The following is a 19,601-nucleotide window of genomic DNA, read 5'->3' as shown; positions in this document are numbered from 1 at the left end:
CACTGACAGGAACAGCCAGCAAGTTTATTTGCGGCTGCAGCCATGTCACATACCGTGAGCTTGATGCACAACCAAGACTTTTCTCTCTGTCATGTAGAAAATAATGAAAATTAGGTCAGCGTTTGAGACGTAGCCTGAATGGGACAATGGGACGGACAGAAAGACATGTGAAAACCTGCCTAAGGTTTTCAAAGCCCTTAAAGACTCGTCTGCATCGGATATCGTGACCGGAGATAACATGCATGGTATCTTTGACGTCTGGAAACAAAGAATCGATCCGTAGAATGGCGTTGCTTGTTTTCTACGAGGCTTATCACCACTGAAAACCGTGACAAATACTTTTCAGGATGACGAAGAGGCTATTCTGTGCGGTTTTCTGGAACTCTACCATACCGTCAATAGAGAGCGATTCACTGAAGCATTGCAGAACCCAGAGAAGCTGTCAGGGGAAAGAAGCAGCACTATTTCTATGCGTTCTTGCGGTTCATATCTGAAATATTATGAGGATACTTACCAACATGTACAGTGATTGATAACAATAGTAGTAATTGCAGACGTTAAGAAATCAATATAGTTAATAAGTTACATGATGGACACTTTTGTGTGATCCAGCAGGATACTAGGATCTCACTCAGCTACTTCCAGTTTGTACTTGTGACCATCAAGCAACATAATCAGTGTTGTCTCTGCATACTTATTGTCATCGCTTCCTAATCCCAACACATATAATTAACAACGAAAACATACAGGGCAGTCACCATTCAGAGTACATACATTAGTGGAGGGCGGATGTACTTCTTAGTTACACCATAACATCTCCAGTTACACTATTTTCTGATGGTTTCAGATAAATAATGGCAGTCATACTTCTACGGCCCTTTCTCGCGACAGCATCCTATGCAACACTTTAAGTCCTGCTGACCTCATCACACGTTCAAATGAAACTCGTTGTTAATAAACTGTTTCTGTATAACCACAAATAATGGACAGAAAACAAGTGAATCATATACGGCTGACGATTATCAAAAGTATGTAATGGCAAAAGCGAGGAACATGTACGTTTCAAGCAAGAACGGATCCTAATGTTACATATATTAAATATTTTTCTATTAAACAACTAATTTATCACAGCCAGAAACAACTTGGTGAAACATTTTTGTATAATACCTTTTCGGCCGTAAGTACAGAGGCGTTATTCAATATTTAAATAATACCATTTTTACTCGTTTCATTGTACTGCGGAGGCAAAAATCGGAATCTGTCCTTTCTTAAGCTTATGTAAATTCGTACCAGCGCACAACTTAACTTACGTATATTGTGAACAGTCAAAATCAGCTGATGTGTAACATTTCCATTGATGGGATGGTTGTAAGGGTACGTTGCGCAAGCTAGGAAAAAATTACCATGTCATGTACTTCAGCTATTTTAAGTATGTTCTGCTTAAGAGAGCGTATGGGGTACATAAAATGATTACATTTACAGATCAAAAGCACAAGCGGTTCGGAAGTACCAGGCACCGATCCATGCCGAAACACCCATTTTAGTATGCGGTGCAGCTTCCACAGGTGGCAATGCAGGTGCAGACTCTGGTATGAAGTACACTACTGGCCATTAAAATTGCTACATCACGAAGATGACGTGCTACAGACGCGAAATTTAACCGACAGGAAGAAGATGCTGTGATTAGCTTTTCAGAGCATTCACACAAGGTTCGCGCCGGTGGCGACACCTGCAACGTGCTGACATGAGGAAAGTTTCCAACCGATTTCTCATACACAAATAGCACTTGACCGGCGTTGCCTGGCGAAACATTGTTGTGATGCCTCGTGTAAGGAGGAGAAATGCGTACCATCACGTTTCCGACTTTGATAAAGGTGGGATTGTAGCCTATCGCGATTGCGGTTTATCGTATCGCGACATTGCTGCTCGCGTTGGTCGAGATCCGATGACTGTTAGCAGAATATGGAATCGGTGGGTTCAGGAGGGTAATACGGAACGCCGTGCTGGATCTCAACGGCCTCGTATCACTAGCAGTCGAGATGGCAGGCATCTTATCCGCATGGCTGTAACGGATCGTGCAGCCACGTCTCGATCCCTGAGTCAACAGATGGGGACGTTTGCAAGAGGACAACCATCTGCACGAACATTTCGACGACGTTTATAGCAGCATGGACTATCAGCTCAGAGGCCATGGCTGCGGTTACCCTTGACGCTGCATCACAGATGCCTGCGATGGTGTACTCAGCGTCGAACCTGGGTGCACGAATGGCAAAACGTTATTTTTTCGGATGAATTCAGGTTCTGTTTCCAGCGTCATGATGGTCGCATCCGTGTCTGGCGAAATCGCGGTGAACTCACATTGGGGGCGTGTATTCGTCATCGCCATACTGGCGTATCACGCGGCGTGATGGTATGGGGTGCCATTGGTTACACGTCTCGGTCACCTCTTGTTCGCACTGACGATACTTTGAACAGTGGACGTTACAGTTCAGATGTGTTACGACCCGTGGCTCTACCCTTCATTCGATCCCTGTGAAACCCTACATTTCAGCAGGATAATGCACGACCGCATGTTGCAGGTCCTGTACGGGCCTTTCTGGGTACTGAAAATGTTCGACTGCTGCCCTGGCCAGCACATTCTCCAGATCTATCACCAACTGAAAACGTCTGGTCAAAGGTGGCCGAGCAACTGGCTCGTCACAATACTCCAATCATTACTCTTGATGAACTGTGGTATCATGTTGAAGCTGCATGGGCAGCTGTACCTGTACATGCCATCCAAGCTCTGTTTGACTCAATGCCCAGGCGTATCAAGGCCGTTACTACGGCCAGAGGATGTTGTTCTGAGTACTGATTTCTCAGGACCTATGCACCCAAACTGCGTGAAAACGTAATCACATGTCAGTTCTAGTATGATATATTTGTCCAAGGAAACCCGTATATCATCTGCATTTCTTCTTGGTGTAGCAATTGTAATGGCCAGTAGAGTAGATCGTGCAGACTGTGAATACTGTCCTGGGTTACTTTATTCCACACCTGATCGACCTGCTCACATAGTTCAGTTAGAGTTGTTGGTTGACGAGTCGCACGAGTAACTTCTCGTCTCATCCTATCCCACATGTGCTGGTTGGAGACAAGTCCGGAGACGTTGCTGGCCAGAGAAGTTGCCGCACATCATGAAAAGCACGTTTAGTTTCTTGAACAGTGTGTGGGTAAGCATTATCCTGGTAGAACAACATATTACCTTCTTGTTGCAAGAACGGCTAAAGAACTGGTCTAATAACATTCTGAACTTACCGAAAGCTGATTAATGTCCCATCCAGAAACGCCAAAGGTGAACGAGAGCTGTAACTTATCACACGCCAGACCATAAGACCTGGGTGGGACCAGTGTGTCTTGGAAAAGTGCACTTTAAGAGATATCGCTCACTATGCTTCTTGTGATACATGCAAGGGATCATCAGTTGCGCGTAACAGTCTGCTTTTATCGGTGAACACCATGGCACGCCAATACAGCCTTGCACGTCGATGCTGTGGCGTGAGTGGAAGGCTGGCTAGAGGTGTCTGTGCCCATGGTCCCACTGCTAATAACCGGTTTCTAACAGCTCGTGTTGACACGTCTGGGCTCACAAGCCCTCTTATCTGTGCTGTGGCAGCTGTACCATCTGCCACCGCTGACTTTACAATACGACGATCCTGGCGGCGTCTGTGGTACGTGGACGTCCAGAACCTTGTCTATGGGTGTCAGAATGTTCACGTGACCACTGATCATTGCATCGTCGCACAACTGACGCAGCACGTCCACCTTGTGTGGAAGTTCTCCGAATGGACCATCCTGCCACTCGGACAGCCACAATTTGACACCTTTCAAACTCTCTCAGTCGTCTGTAGGAAGCACGAGAGTGTCTCTTTGACATGGTTGCCCGCTTGCTTCACATTTGCAGCACGCTGATTCTTGTGGCTATGAGCATTCCTTATTATAGGATACACACAGGCTGTACTCTGATAGCTTTTCCACTACGCTATCTGTTGGTGGACTGCATTGAAACCATTATCAGTACATCTGCTATCTCCCAGGTGGCGCATGCTGTCATTGGATCAAAATCGACGTCATCTTTCCAGGTGTACTAATTTTTTTCCGGCACTGTGTATCTGAAGATGAGGTATGAATTTCGAAATAAGCTGTATGAACATTTTTGACATTGACTGGTAGTGGACTATAGTTGCCTTTTCTTAAAACTGTTTATTCTGCAGGTATGGCAAACCTAATCCTAAACATTTAATATTCTTGGCAACACAGAAGACATTTCGAAAGTGAAATAATAGTTGAAGCGTTAGACTCTATTTAGCTCCAAGAAACTTAACTGACGCTTAAAGTCATTCATTGAAACAATGGATTCTTGAAATTGTATCACCACATACGTTTATGAGCGTTGAATTGTTCGAGTTGCTTAGAAATTCGTTTCTTATTTGTGGTATTCCCGCATCCCTCATGAAACCCAAAATTAAGGCTGGTGTTTCGTTTTGGATTATCATATTTCAGGCTTCTTTAAATATAGCCCTCCGAAGTGTTGTCCTCTGCGTCTCGTGTGTCACTTACTGATAATAAGTAAAAAAACTGAGACTGTAATATAATCTAAAAATTCAGATCTCTAATGGGAGGAGAGTTAATCGTCTCATTTGCTCAAGGAAATTTTCCTGCCAACAGTCACGAGAGCCAGGTCCAAGAAGCAAAATGAGTCGATATTTCAGCGGTCCACCTGTTCACCATTTTCAGGAGAAAGCTGCTGCTGAGTCACGCTGGAAACTGATGCTAAGGCTGAAAATCGACGTTCCATATATTGTCGCCCATACCGTACACGGCACATGCATCGCTCATCACAATTACGCCACAAAACTGGGCTGCTGGCGCCACCCCTACCAGAACACCGGCCCCGACGTTGTGTTTTGATGCGTGATACTACAGGTTTCCACGCCATACTAGAAGGAAAACCCTTGCCTTTATTAACCAGAGTTCCTTACAACCTAATTTTAATTGCTTCTTCATAATCATTGTTGTAAAAACCGGAATTACAGCAACTATTAGAGGGACATAAAATTTTATCCTGTATCTCTTGTTTAAACAATTTTTCAGCCTCGTATGACGGCGATGTTTCACATCCCTGTCCCAAACTTTGCGAACGTGACGGTTATGTAAATATTCCCACAATGACACTAAATGTCGTAAATGTCAGGCTTCCTAAGTTCCAAACTATCTTTCACAGATACATTCAGTTCTGTAGTGACTTTTGCAGCTGCCGTCACAATCCTCTTCGATGACCGTCAGTCACAACCATTTCACACAGTTTTGTTTGCGTTGTGGCTCAGCATATGACGTTTCTCTGCTTTCCTTCTACGTGGTATAAATCTTCGGTATGGTGCCTCTTGAAATATCAGATACTTCGGCTACCTTGGTAACGGAAGCACCCATCATTCGAGCACCAACTATTTGGTCACGTTCGAATTCAAGTAGCTCTGATATAATGCACTGAAAACTACACAGAAGGCTCTTCTAACACTGACGATTGACACTTGGAACGTATTGAGGACTTTTGACAGGAGCAGTCCGTGATCAAATACTACAGCGCGACCTGCAGGCTCGGCTAGCATTTATATTTATGTATTTCTCGCCGAATTTGCAATTTTTTGTCCACCATCTGTAAGCTCCTCCCCATGCACCTCCGGGAATAGATCGCGAAAATTCCGAATCGTGTTGAACTTAGGATCATGCAGCAACCCGAGAAGACGACCAACAATGTTTGTGATAGTTTTAGACATTGTGTTTGCCTGTTACAAAATAAATTTTGTTGCTGCTTGTCACCTCTAACGATTTTCTTTTATTTATTTCCTAGAAGACGCGTTTTGGGAAGTGATTCTCATTTCAAGTGCGTTCCTCGTGTTTTATGCAGTTATGCATGATGATGTGTGAGCTGCTGCATTAATCTGTTCATAAATAATTATAGATCTTTACTAATAACTAATGACGAATTTGGAAAACAAACAGTTCTTACTTACTGTTTTCTTGCAGTTATGCTAAGCAGAAACTCACGTATTTTAAACATCAGTCACACATTTTGCGGTGCACTGTACACGTTACAAAACAGAACAGTGCGATAACCATCACAAAGATATTTTATACATAGCCAATGCAGATAATGGAGTCAGCAAGGCATACGGCCACCACCTACAAATGGCAATGCCACAACTCATATAAAAATGCTGACTACATACAACAATGGGTAAAGGAGAGGAAGAACAAGAGTCAACAGAGATGATGCTACATATCGTCTACAGAACCCTACAATAGGACTTAACAGATACCAATGATTACGCCATATTATCCTGTTTCCTTCTCTTTGCTTTTTCCTTCCCTCCCATTGATTCATAATTTCTCCCCCCGCACTCCCCCGCCCCACAAGTTCTTGCCCCTTCCACGGAAAGGTTGGGTCACATGAGGCGACTTGTTCACGTCCCCCTTAAATGTCCGAATTTGGCTTATGTGGGTTATCGATGGGTGGGTGGGGTGCTGCAATTTAACATTAACTGGCGATTTCATCTCTATTACCTGGTAAGAGCCATTATACCGCGACCAAAACTTCTTCGTTCTCCCCTTCGGCACATAAGGAGTCGCTAACATAGCCCATTAACCCACAAGGTACTTGGATCCTTTCCTTTTTCTCTAAAGCCTTAATATTCATTTTTTGTACTTGCCTCGAGGTAAGTTTCACTCACCTAGCGATCCTTTAATGATGAGATGTCTACTTGCGGTGGGGTTTTGCAAAACTCAAAGGGCGACTGCATCTTGAGTTCAAGAATTACTTCATCCAAGGATAATCCTTGGTCAATAACGGGTAATACGTAACGATTCCCTGCTGATGTTTGTGTCAGGGTTCTAGGATGTGCAACCCTACCATTTGGGAGGGTTTATCAGCTTCTGGTAACCTCTGTAGTTTAACTTTCTGGTGGTTAAGATCTGCTCACAGAACACTTTTTTTGTGTAACGGTCCACTTCCTGTCTATGCGTCATCACCAATGATTCTGTGCTATGCTTCTATCCATTCCATTTGATTCAAATGTCCCACTAAAATCGAATCATATGCTTGCAACAACATTTCATTACTCAAGCTCTGCAGTACCACTAACTGTGGTATAATTCTTGTCGTTCGATACAATACTCCATCCTCTGTAGAGAACTGCTGTTGTTTAGCAATCCGCTGACAGTCCAGTCAACACTTTGTGTTGCCCTCCATTCACTTATACTGTGCATTCCAAACCATATATCTTATGGCTGAGTCCATCTGCATTACTGTGCGACATTCCCATTTGATGTACTACCTCGTAATCATTCTTAACCACACAGCCCATCTCGACAATCTACTCGTTGGATCTTTAAGTTCTAAAAGCCGCTTAAGACTGCGTGATCAGTTATCATGTTAAATCCTCTGCTACACTGATAAGAACGAAAGTACCCAATTCCAAAAATCACTGTGAGCATTTCCTTCTCTGTAATGGTGTAATTTCGTTCAGCATTACTGAGCTGCCATGAAGGGTAGCCAGTAGTGTGTTCCTCTCCATCTACGTCCTGACTCACAAGAAATCCTAGCGCAAAATCGCTCGAATCACGAGAAAGAATAATTTTTACAAAATCGAGATAGAACAAAACGAGACGACATGTTAATAGATCTTTCCACTTCTGGAACTCCGCCTCACTCTCTGCTGTCCAATGAAACCTCACACGTTTCCGTAGCAACTGAGTGAGAGGTCTTATAATATCTGCAAATTGTGGAACATAACTACAGCAAAAATTTGCGAGTACCAAATAAGATTGCAATTCGTTTACCTTGATGGGTGTTGGAAAATTTTGAATGGCCTCAAGTAGCTTTGTATCTGTACGAATTTCGTCCTGTCCTATATTGTAACCCAAATACCAAATTTCTATCATTGCAGAATGACATTCCTCTAAACTCTACCGCAATCGTACTGTGTGCAGACGATCAATCACTTCATGCAACAGCTCCACAACTTCTGGAATATCCTTTGAATACACAATTAAGTGGTCCAGGTACAAAATGGTCTGTTTTGGTTTTAATCCGTGCAAAACATTATCTAAAATACGCTGAAAGTTTACCAGAGCTTGTTAAGTCCAAGAGGCTTGCAGCAAAACTAAAAGTGTCCAGTCGGTACTGAGAATGCAGTTTTCGATCGGCCCTCCGGCATTTCTTCTAACTGGTGGTAACCACTACTGGAATTCAGTGTTGCGAAATACCAATGCTGACTCAAGTTGTCCAATCTGTCTCTTATATTAGGCATGGGATACATTTCTGACAACAGTTTCTGGTTCTGAAACCTGTAGTCACAACAGAAACTATATGCTTCTCCACCATCTGGTGACTTTTTCTTACTATTACCATGGGAACAGGCTAGGGACTACAGCTAGATTGTATGACGCCATTCTCAACAGCTGACCTATGAACTCTTTCATAATCAGGTGTAAATGCCTTGGAACTCAGTACGGTCGTTTGCAGTCAGGTGCTTCACTTCCAGAAGGAATTTCATGCTGAACAAGCGGTGTTGTGGGTAATGGACGCGACGGATTAAATAATACCACATACTCACTCAATAGTTTTTCCTCTAATGCTCTATCCTGGGCTTCAACATGCGCTATCTTGCTCCTTAGCATTGACTAGTCGACAGACCCTCCCGGCACTGTGTGACGTGCTGTAAGATTTGTTCTCATGTAACACTCCTAAATTCGCAGCCAGGTTACCCTGTGGCAACTTTATTTCCTCAGGGCCAATATTGTCAATACTGCCAGGCACAGCCCTCATACCGTCTACCTCCCGAACGTAGGATGTGCTACATCACAGAAAACAACTGACTGCATCTAGTACTTCGTTGTCCACCAAAGGTTCAACGGTACACACCGAGTTCACTGGCAGGTCAATACTAAAATCAACCCGGACTACCTTTCCTGTACCTTTCGGCATGCTACTCCACGAGCTGACCTTAAGGGAACCTGTACGCAGTGTAATTGGTTTCTCTTGGCCATAGGGCGTACTTTGCGACAGTTAAGGTATTCCGAATGCAGAGCCTAGCTGAAACAAAGTTCCATCCAGTTCTACCGTATGCCGCTACATATCAATTATGACGCGATGTGCAGCCAGGAAATCGAGTCCAAGAATAACGTCATACCTACTGCGAACCACGGGGAGAACTTCTGCATCCATTTGGAAGTTAACCTCCCCCACTCGGAACTTCAGCACTACAGAACTGAGTGAAATTACGCGTCCTCCACCTACGGCTCTTAACGCCCAGCGTGGTTCACTTAACCTGTTCGCCGAAAATGCTTGCTTACTTGCAACCAATACCTGACAACTGGTATCCAACATCATTTTACTTAATTTATCCCCCACATAGCCGGTCAGAAAAAATGTCGGACACAGCTTTCTTTCATGCGCTAACTCTCAGTGGGGGCGTGACGCAGTGAACACCCTGCTCCCTGCGCCGTTTAACTGCTGCCCATAAGATTTACCCTGTGACTGAAACTTCCATTGTTGCTCCATTGTTGCCAGTCCGAGTGACCAAATTTCTTACAACACCTGCAACGTTGCTGTCTGTAATTTCTTTGTACACCACCCCTTAGTCCAGACCGAAAACAATTTATGTCCATACTAAACACTGTCCAATGTTCATGTGATCTAGCCAATGACTCAGTTTTCTCTAATGATAATGTAGTATCCATTGCTTCAGTACTTAAGAAATTCCAACCGGACCTTTCTTGGCATTTCTGGTTGTAACCCCCTCTGCTCTGCTCTGCATTTCACAAAATTACCTAGCTAACTCTATCATCATCCACGAGCTCATTGGTACCTACACTGATTTTACGAATATGGTCAGCAGAACATTCGATCGAAACATCCTGCTCGCGAAAAACTCTAGTAAGTTGATCTCGACAATATATTACCAAGTTCTTGTTCCGATATCTCTCTGTTACCCCTTCCTGAAAATCCTCAAATGATTTTGCCTCCCTCAGATTCTCACTACACATAACACTTGCTCTAACATCTCGCGTTAACTTCAATCTAGCAACACGTAATAATTGCTCCTTACTCCATCCCCCCAATTTGGCCACTGTAGCCATATTGTCAAATGGTTCAAATGGCTCTGAGCACTATGGGACTCAACATCTGAGGTCATCAGTCCCCTAGAACTTAGGACTACTTAAACCTAACTAACCTAAAGACATCACACACATCCATGCCCGAGGCAGGATTCGAAGCTGCGACCGTAGCAGTCACGCGGTTCCGGACTGAAGTGCCTAGAACCGCACAGCCACCGCGGCCGGCGCCAAATTTTCAAGAAACGTTAAATCATCTTGTCCCTGTTTCCCCGAGAATGGGATAACCAATTCCACAGCAGTACCATCCAGAATGAGTGACTATTCCCTCTCTGCTAATCTTTCATTTACGTCTGTCTGTAATTTACCTGCCTGAACCCTAAGTTGATCAGTATCGTCGGCGGCTAAAAGTTCCTTTGCCACGACTACAATTTAATCAAGAGAAAAGAGTACCCAAGGAATACAAAAATGATCGAGGCGAAAGACAGAAAACGGACAACCCAACTGGCTCGAAATCAAAATAATTGAAATGGGCAGTTACTTTCTCTGTTGCGTGGCACACGGTCGCTGTAAGTGTTCCACTCTGCTGACTCCTAACAGGACTGGAGAGTAGGTCGGTCCTCCACGATGCCTCAGCAGCCTTCCTGACATCTATGTAAACAGGCACAGGATTCCAGTGCCAGTCGCCAGATTCTAACATAGGTTCTCTGCTGGGCGTGAGGAAGGGGATAGCGGGGGTGCGTCTACGGATGGCCCTTGATGACAGGATAACAGCGTTTATTGACCTGCTGCAGTATATTGGTTGTTGGCTCACTTGGAGAGGTACGCTTCTGTTCGTAATAATCTCTGCGGTGACGAAGATGGCTGGTGGATACTCACTTGTGGGCACGTTGCTGAGACTGTAGCTGCGCTGCAGTAGCTGTAATCTACTGCCTCCCCAGCTATGGCTTTCGTGGGTCGTACTGCGTCGGCTGGAACCACGCGCCAAGAGCTTCTGCTGTGATCGCGGATGGGGGGCTGGGCGGCGGTGGCAGTGGGGGAGTTATATGCCATGTGTCAGCGACCCTAGCCCCAGCGGCTCTAGCCCCAGTTGTGGAGGCACCGTTCCAGGATGGAAATGGAAATGAGCGTTTGGCGTCATTGGCCGGGAGGCCCCTCGCGGGGCAGGTCCGGCCGCCATATCGCAGGTCTTATTACATTCGGCGCCACATTGGGCGACCTGCACGCCGGATGGGGATGAAATGATGATGAACACAACACAACACCCAGTCCCTGAGCGGAGAAAAATCCCCGACCCAGCCGGGAATCGAACCCGGGCCCAGAGGACGGCAATCCGTCACGCTGACCACTCAGCTACTGGGGCGGACCGTTCCAGGATGATGGCGACAGAGTGTTACCACAACACACCCCAGACGATGACTCCTATTGCAGGTGGCTGCCTGCTGACGGCATCCGACGATAGTGACGGTGATGACTGCAGCGGCGACATCACTCTAGAAATGTTATACACATACGAGGTGCATTCAAGTTCTAAGGCCTCTGATTTTTTTTCTCTGGCCTGGAAAGAGATAGAAACATGCGCATTGTTTTAAAATGAGGCTGCGTTCATTCTCAATGCGTCCCAGAGATGGCAGCACCGTACAGCAGATGGAATTTTACCGCCAGCGGCGAGAATGAGAACTGTTTTAAATACTTAAAAAGGCGACGTTTTCCTTACTTGAACAGCGTGCAATCATTCGTTTTCTGAATTTGCGTGGTGTGAAACCAATTGAAATTCATCGAAAGTTGAAGGAGACATGTGGTGATGGAGTTATGGATGTGTCGAAAGTGCGTTCGTGGGTGCGACAGTTTAATGAAGGCAGAACGTCGTGTTACAACAAACCGAAACAACCTTGGGCTCGCACAAGCCGGTCTAACGACATGATCGAGAAAGTGGAGAGAATTGTTTTGGGGGATCACCGAATTACTGTTGAACAGATCGCCTCCAGAGTTGGCATTTCTGTGGGTTCTGTGCACACAATCCTGCATGACGACCTGAAAACGCGAAAAGTGTCATCCAGGTGGGTGCCACGAATGCTGACGGACGACCACATGGCTGCCCGTGTGGCATGTTGCCAAGCAATGTTGACGCGCAACACAGCATGAATGGGACTTTCTTTCGTCGGTTGTGACAATGGATGAGACGTGGATGCCATTTTTCAACCCAGAAACAAAGCGCCAGTCAGCTCAATGGAAGCACACAGATTCATCACCACCAAAAAATTTTCGGGTAGCCGCCAGTGCTGAAAAAATGATGGTGTCCATGTTCTGGGACAGCGAGGGCGTAATCCTTACCCATTGCGTTCCAAAGGGCACTACGGTAACAGGTGCATCCTACGAAAATGTTTTGAAGAACAAATTCCTTCCTGCACTGCAACAAAAACGTCCGGGAAGGGCTGAGCGTGTGCTGTTTCACCAAGACAACGCACCCGCATATCGAGCTAACGTTACGCAACAGTTTCTTCGTGATAACAACTTTGAAGTGATTCCTCATGCTCCCTACTCACCTGACCTGGCTCCTAGTGACTTTTGGCTTTTTCCAACAATGAAAGACACTCTCCGTGGCCTCACATTCACCAACCGTGCTGCTATTGCCTCAGCGATTTTCCAGTGGTCAAAACAGACTGCTAAAGAAGCCTTCGCCGCTGCCATGGAATCAAGGCGTCAGCGTTGTGAAAAATGTGTACGTCTGCAGGGCGATTACGTCGAGAAGTAACGCCAGTTTTATCGATTTCGGGAGAGTAGTTAATCAGAAAAAAAATTGGAGGCCTTAGAACTTGAATGCACCTCGTATATAGTTTTCGGCCAGAGGCGTTCGATCGCCTGAAAGCCCCAAACTGGTCAGGCTACATAAAACAATAACTAAAAGTGACACCTTGATCACGCACAACGGCCCCCTGTGTTGTCGCTGTAAAGGGATTAACTTGAGCACCGGAACAAAACTGAAGTGATAAGTCACAACTGTCGATTGCCAAAATAACACAGTCCAAATAGCAGTTCATAAAAAGCCCAAATACCAGTAAGGTCGTAATCCGTTAATGGTTACACGGTGCTTGGCGACACAGCTTCCTGTAAAGTGAACAGACGCCAGCTGTACGGCCGCGGCTCGACCGCTGACAACGTCTATTGGATAGCGACGCTTCTGTGCATCTCTTACTTCGAGCCCAGGGACGATACTAAATAAGCATTGTCAACAAAATTGCTTGTGGAGTTTAATCAGAATTCTTCACTGTTTCAACATACTTGTTGATGAATACCGCCACAAACTGAGTAGTATGTACACTTCTTACGTAGAAATTTTTAAATGTATCTTTATCTTTTTCAGGTCTTATGATGGGGCCATTACTGAAGAAATTCAGCACGCGTCGAGTAGCTTTCAGCGGGGGCTGCCTTATAGTGGCTGGAGTCCTTCTCACCAGTTTTGCCAACTCTTTCATCCACATCATTATCACCTACAGCATCTTCATAGGTCAGTGACTCCTTCTGTGTACTTTGTTAAAACTCCTCCTGTACTGTTATCCTCATTCTTTGCAGTCATTTCTGTCCGTTCATCTTTGCTTGTCTCCCTTTGTCTTTGTCTGTTTAATTTCTTATTTCCTGTCTTTTCTGTCAGTCTAATTTCTCAGTGTTTGCCTGTACTATCCTGAAGTCACTGTTAACCACGCCATTTGAAATAGAATACGCTGTAATGAGTGTCATTGTACGTGCTGCGATTTCGTATGACTAGCAAAACAAAACCAGAAGAACAAAATAGTAAGTGTGTTGGATCACTTTTAATCTTGCATATGTGAACCCATCTTTAGTCTGTCGACTGTTTCAGATTCACTTACCGGAGGGATTTGGCAACAGATACACAGAAGTGCCAAAGAAACTGGTATTGGCAACCTTATTCAAGTGCAGAGATACGTAAACAGGCAGAATACGGCGCTGCGGTCTGCAACGCCCATATATGACAACATGTGTCTGACGCAGTTGTTCGATAGGTTACTGCTATTAGAATGCCAGGTTATCAACACTTAAGTGAGTTTGAAGGTTGTGTTATGGTTGACGCACAAGTGATGGGACACAGCACCTCCAAGGTAGAGATGAAGTGGAGATTTTCCCGTACGACAATTTCACTAGTTTACCGTGAATATTAGGAATCCGATAATACATCAAATCTCCGACGTAGCTGTGGCCCTAAAACGATCCTGCAAGAACGTGACTAACGACGGCAGAAGAAAATCGTTCAACGTAACAGAAATACAACCCTTTCGCAAAATGCTGCGTGTTTCAATGCAGGGCCATCGACAACTGTCATCGTGCGAGCCATTCAACGAAACATTATCAGTATGAGCTTTCGGAACCGAAGGCACATTCATGTACCCTTGATGACTGCACGCCATAAAGCTTCACGCCTCGCCTCGGCCCGCCAACACCGGCATTGGATGGTTGATGTCTGGACACATGTTGCCTGGTCGGACGAGTCTCGCTACAAATAGTATCTAAAGGATGAGCGACATCCTTAGAGCATAACTGTACGGCGACGATATTCTACTCGCCGTTTAGTTACCTTTCACCGAAACCCATCGTGAGCTTACATTTCACCAAGATAATGCTCCCTCGCACACGGCGAGAACTTTGACTGCATATCTTCGTGCTTTCCAAACTCTACCTTGGCCAGCAAGCTCGCCGTATCTCTCCATAACTGAGGGCTTTTCGAAGGCCGTCCATCCAGCTGAAGATTTTGACGATATAACTCTCCAATGGGATATATTCTGGCATGATATCCATCACGAGGATATCCGCCAACTCTTGTCAATAAATGTCAACCCGAATAGCGCCTTGTACAGGGACCGGAGGTGGACCAAAGCATACTGACTTTCTCAATTTGTAAAGCTCTTTCTCTTTAAGAAATAATCTGATTTTTATGAAATTATAATACTGTGTTTGTCTGTACATGTAAGTCACATCTACCAATTTCTGACCCATTCGGGTAATTCCTTTCTTGTGTGTCGTTATCATTTTTTGAAAATGTACTTTGCTCACCTCCAAGTCGCGTGAGCTCAACAGAGCAACGGAAAACCTTCAAACCCATTCTTGCTACAAGACTGTACCCTCCATTTCGCATATCTAACGCTGGTCTTGGTATACTGTTCTTTTGCACGTGTGCGTGATTTCCATCGATCTTGCAAGTCCTTTACTTACATAAAAAAATGGTACGTAAATCTTTGTTCTTAGTACTGGCGTGTTTGTCCAGTGTGTACGATACTTTTCCGGTATTTTACACTCATGAACAATGTGAGAGTGTGTTCAAGAGTGAGCCAGGATAGTTCCTCTGAAAGGGCGCGGCATATTTCCTTCCCCATTCTTCCGTAATCCGAGCTTGTGTTCCGTCTCTAATGACCACGTTGTCGACGGCACGTGAAACACAAACCTCTTGTCTCTCCCTTCAATAGTGAGCATTTTTAATCCAAAGGCGAATCGATTAGTTCGTTTTTTCAGGTGACTGTGATTTCGACACGACGTATTGTACGTTAAGGTTACAATTGACTGCAGGAAGGGCGAGTTGCGCGTTAAGAGTAAATCTGAATGAGGCCACATCGGGATGCTTGGCGTGCGGGGTACTACATCTCTTGTAGCTTCATGGATTTTCACGTGTCTCCGTATCAAAGTTATGTCTGTATGACGAGTACGTTAATAAGGAGGAAACCATCGCCCATAGCGTCAACTGCCTTGAGGAGCACGTTCTTCATCTCCATCGTCTACACGCACACTCCGAGAGCCACCATACACTGCGTGAGCACTACTAACTATTCTCGTTCCTGTTCCATTCGGCAAAAGCAACGAGGAAAAACCGCCTGTCTGTATGCCTCGGAATGAGCCTAATTTTTCTTGTGTTCATTGACAGCAGTAGAATCGTTATGTAGTCAGCCACAGATACCAAATGGTTCATATGGCTCTGAGCACTATGGGACTTAACATCTGAGGCCATCAGTCCCCTTGACTTAGAACTACTTAAACCTAACTAACCTAAGGACATCAAACACATCCATGCCCGAGGCAGGATTCGAACCTGCGACCGTTGCAGCAGCGCGGTTTCAGACTGAAGTGCCTAGAACCGCTCGGCTACAAATACCAAATCTCCAAATTTTCTTAACAGTGTTTCTCGAAAAGAACGTTGTCTATTCTCCAAGGATTCTCATTTGAGTTCAGGGAGCATTTCCGTTGTACTCGCGTGTTGATCGAACCTACCGCTGACAACTTTAGCATCACGCTTTTAAACTGCTTCGATGTCCTCCTTTAATCCGATCTGTCTGTCTGCGAATCACTCGAGAAGTACTCAAGAGTGCGTCACACTAGTGTCCTATCGGCGGTTTCTTTGATGGACTTTCCTAGAATTCTCCCAATAAATGTAAGTGGACCATTCGCCTTCACCACTCCATATCACTTTGCAACGTTATTCCTAGACATTTAACCGATGTGGCTGTATCAGTCAGCAAACAAGGGACACTATATTCCAACAGAACTGTTTTTCCTGCCTACCAGCATTACCGCATATGTTTCTTAGTTTTAGAGCAAGATTCCATTCATCCAACCAAATACATATTCTGTCTATGTCACAGGGTATCCACCTATAGTTCATGACGACACTTCCCTGTACACTGCAGCATCATCAGCAAACAATCGCAATTTTATGCTCACCCTATCCGTCAGATCAGTTATGTATGCAGAGAAAAGGAGCGGTCCTGTCTTATTTCCCTGAGTCATACATAACGAGACCTTTGCTTCTAATCAAGACTCGCCGTCTGTTACGTAAGGCATTTTGGAGCCACTCACGTCTTTGAGAGCCTATTCCGTGAGTCAGCAGTGCAGTGCCATGTCAAACGCTTTCTGGAGACCTAGGAATTTGCATTCTACCTGTTGCCCTTCATAATTTGTTAGCAGGTTATCGCACGAGCAAAGCACAAGCTGACTTTCACACAACGGATGCTCTCTAAATCCGTGTTGATTTGTGGCAAGAAACTTTTCTCCCTTTCTCAAGGAAACCTGCTCAGGAATCTGCACCAAACCAGCGTCTTAGTCTGTAATTTTGCGGGTCCGCTCTTCTTCCCTCCACACAGAAGTCACCTGCACTTTTATCCAGTCTCTTTGCACTTCGCACTGTGAGACAGATTCACAATAAATATAAGCCGACTAAGGGGACAATGCCTTAAAGGTCTCTCTGTGAAAATGATTTAGGATTACATCGAAGCTGGCGACTTCTTTCTTTACAACTATGTAAGCAAGTTCCCAACGCCTGGGAAGTCTATTCGTATGACCTCTATACGGGAGACCAAGCGACGGCAAAACAATGGTATTCTGCAGGACCCTCCTTCATGACTGATTTTTTAAATGTGATATTTAAAACTCCAGCTTTCTCTTTGCTGCCTTCTATGGCCAAAATACACTGGTCTATGAGTGACTGAACAGAAGCCTTCGATCCGCTTAGTGATTTTACGTAGGACTAGAGTTGTACCTCGTTCTCGGTAAGACCCCTAGGCCACCCTTAACTACCATGGGTTTGCAACAGATGATAAAAGGGTCACTCTGCAGAACTACTCGCCAACCAGTGCTGTTCAACTAAAAGTCGGGGAAGGAATGCCTTATTATCCAGAAAAATCTCATAACTATACAGAGCCAAGGAGCTAAGACAGGATGATGATGAAAAAGTACACAGGCACAAATGAATGCACATTAATATGGAATTATTATTATTCTCGTGACAGAAACATACATAGAGGCTCAGTTACCATGTAATTTAGTCTTTGAACGAAACTGGGCAATTTACAGTCTATTTTGTGTCACTTGAGGGAGACTTTCTGCAATACATGAGGCTGGACACAGTCGACTCTGAAGCATGTGCTTGGACAGCCTGGACTTCTCCAGAATCACACTTAATACTGTTTTGTGTACTGTTGCTCCATCTTGCCAAATTAATACCCACGCCTGACCTCAGCGTATTCAAAGATTTTCAGGTCATTCATTCCTCCTCATGTCCTGGAGGCAGAATTCTAGAAACTTTTTCCCAATCAGAGGGAAGGGGAGTTTTACCACTCCAAACTTCCAGCCTGAGATTTTCATCACTGGTAGTAAGTACCTTTGATATTCTAAGGAACCTCTTCCTTGACTTTAGTCGCTGCGAATGCGGTTTATGCCCATAAAGGCGATGGGTTTGTTCTTCTTCCACTTTCTTTCGTTTCTTATTCACAGGAGTTTCTCTTTTTGAGAATATTCTTGAGAGGCTGTAAATCCATTCGACGGGAGTAGAACTCAAACAACCTGCTATTTTTCTGCAGGTGTCGTTGAGACCTACGTCTAACTGTTTGGCATGTGATGAATTATACTAAACAGGACGAGCCTACTCTGCTGCAGAATAGGCTAATGTAAGGGAAAGGTTGATTGCCCCACTGTGATCTAACCAATTTTCTTAGCAAATTCTTTCTGGTGAAAACTTTCAACTTGTTATTCCTGCAGTGTCTCTTGAAAGTAAGCGATCTGCCTAGCGTCACTCCTAGGTATGTGGTATTGTAGCTGTGTTGTAACTTATCTACTGACCATACTGTATCAATTGGAGCTAACACGCTTCGTTGAGGAAGACCGTTTTTCTGTAGTTTCCATCGACGGCACTGCCCTTGAAAGTCAACGAAGAACCTACTGTTTTGCACAATTGCTGCCACTAGCCTAGTTGGGCTAAAGCCCTTGGTCATATTGTATACCTTGAGTAGCAGTAGCTGGTGGTTGACAGTGTCATAGGCCGCTAATAACTCGACAAATATCATCCATGTCATCTTAAGAGCTTCAAACCCATCTTCAGTGAACTGCGTAAGATTCAGCAGTTGTCTAGTGCAGATTATACAAGGACGAGAACCATCTTATTGAGGTATTAGCAGGGGGTGAAATACAGGCAAGAAGTAATTCAATATCATTCTTTCCAGCAGTTTGTACAGATGGCAGAGTAACGAAACTGAAATTCTTTGCATTGTTTCCTTCTTTACCAGGTTTCAGCAAAACAATATTGAATGTGTGCAACCATCACCTTTATAGCGGACTGAAATCTGTTTGGGACACTTTCAGTGAGATTTCTCAATGTTAACCGCAACCAAATATTTTTCAAGAGCCGAAACGAGAGAAGATAGTGATGTTGGACGCTAGGGTATGCTGGAGCGAAGTTGACGTTATCACTGTTTCGGGGGATTATCATTGGGTGCAAATTAGGATTATTGGAAGGCCAGTCAGTTTCAGGAATGTTGTTTCCACATACCATTTCCTCACAGATGCTTTATGACAGGGTGCACTGTCATGCTGACAAAGACCATCATCGTCTCTGAACTGTTCCTCCGCTGCAATCAATACACAGTGCTGTTAAATGTACACATACCATTCTT

The 19,601-nt window shown here is 44.6% G+C and overlaps 1 protein-coding gene across 1 annotated transcript in view; it reads left to right on the top strand.

The window, feature by feature from the left end:
• Positions 1-19,601, top strand: part of LOC124798805 (monocarboxylate transporter 1-like) — a 47,489-nt gene that overhangs the window by 517 nt on the left and 27,371 nt on the right. The window contains exon 2 of the mRNA XM_047262335.1: positions 13,520-13,663. Coding sequence (XP_047118291.1) covers positions 13,520-13,663 — 144 coding nt within the window. The remainder of the gene's footprint in view (positions 1-13,519; positions 13,664-19,601) is intronic.

The sequence above is a fragment of the Schistocerca piceifrons genome, chromosome 5 (genome assembly GCF_021461385.2).
Source record: "Schistocerca piceifrons isolate TAMUIC-IGC-003096 chromosome 5, iqSchPice1.1, whole genome shotgun sequence".
Classification (NCBI taxonomy): Eukaryota; Metazoa; Arthropoda; class Insecta; order Orthoptera; family Acrididae; genus Schistocerca; species Schistocerca piceifrons.
The sequence above is the reverse complement of the archived record's forward strand: the minus strand, read 5'-3'. Positions and strand labels throughout refer to the sequence as shown.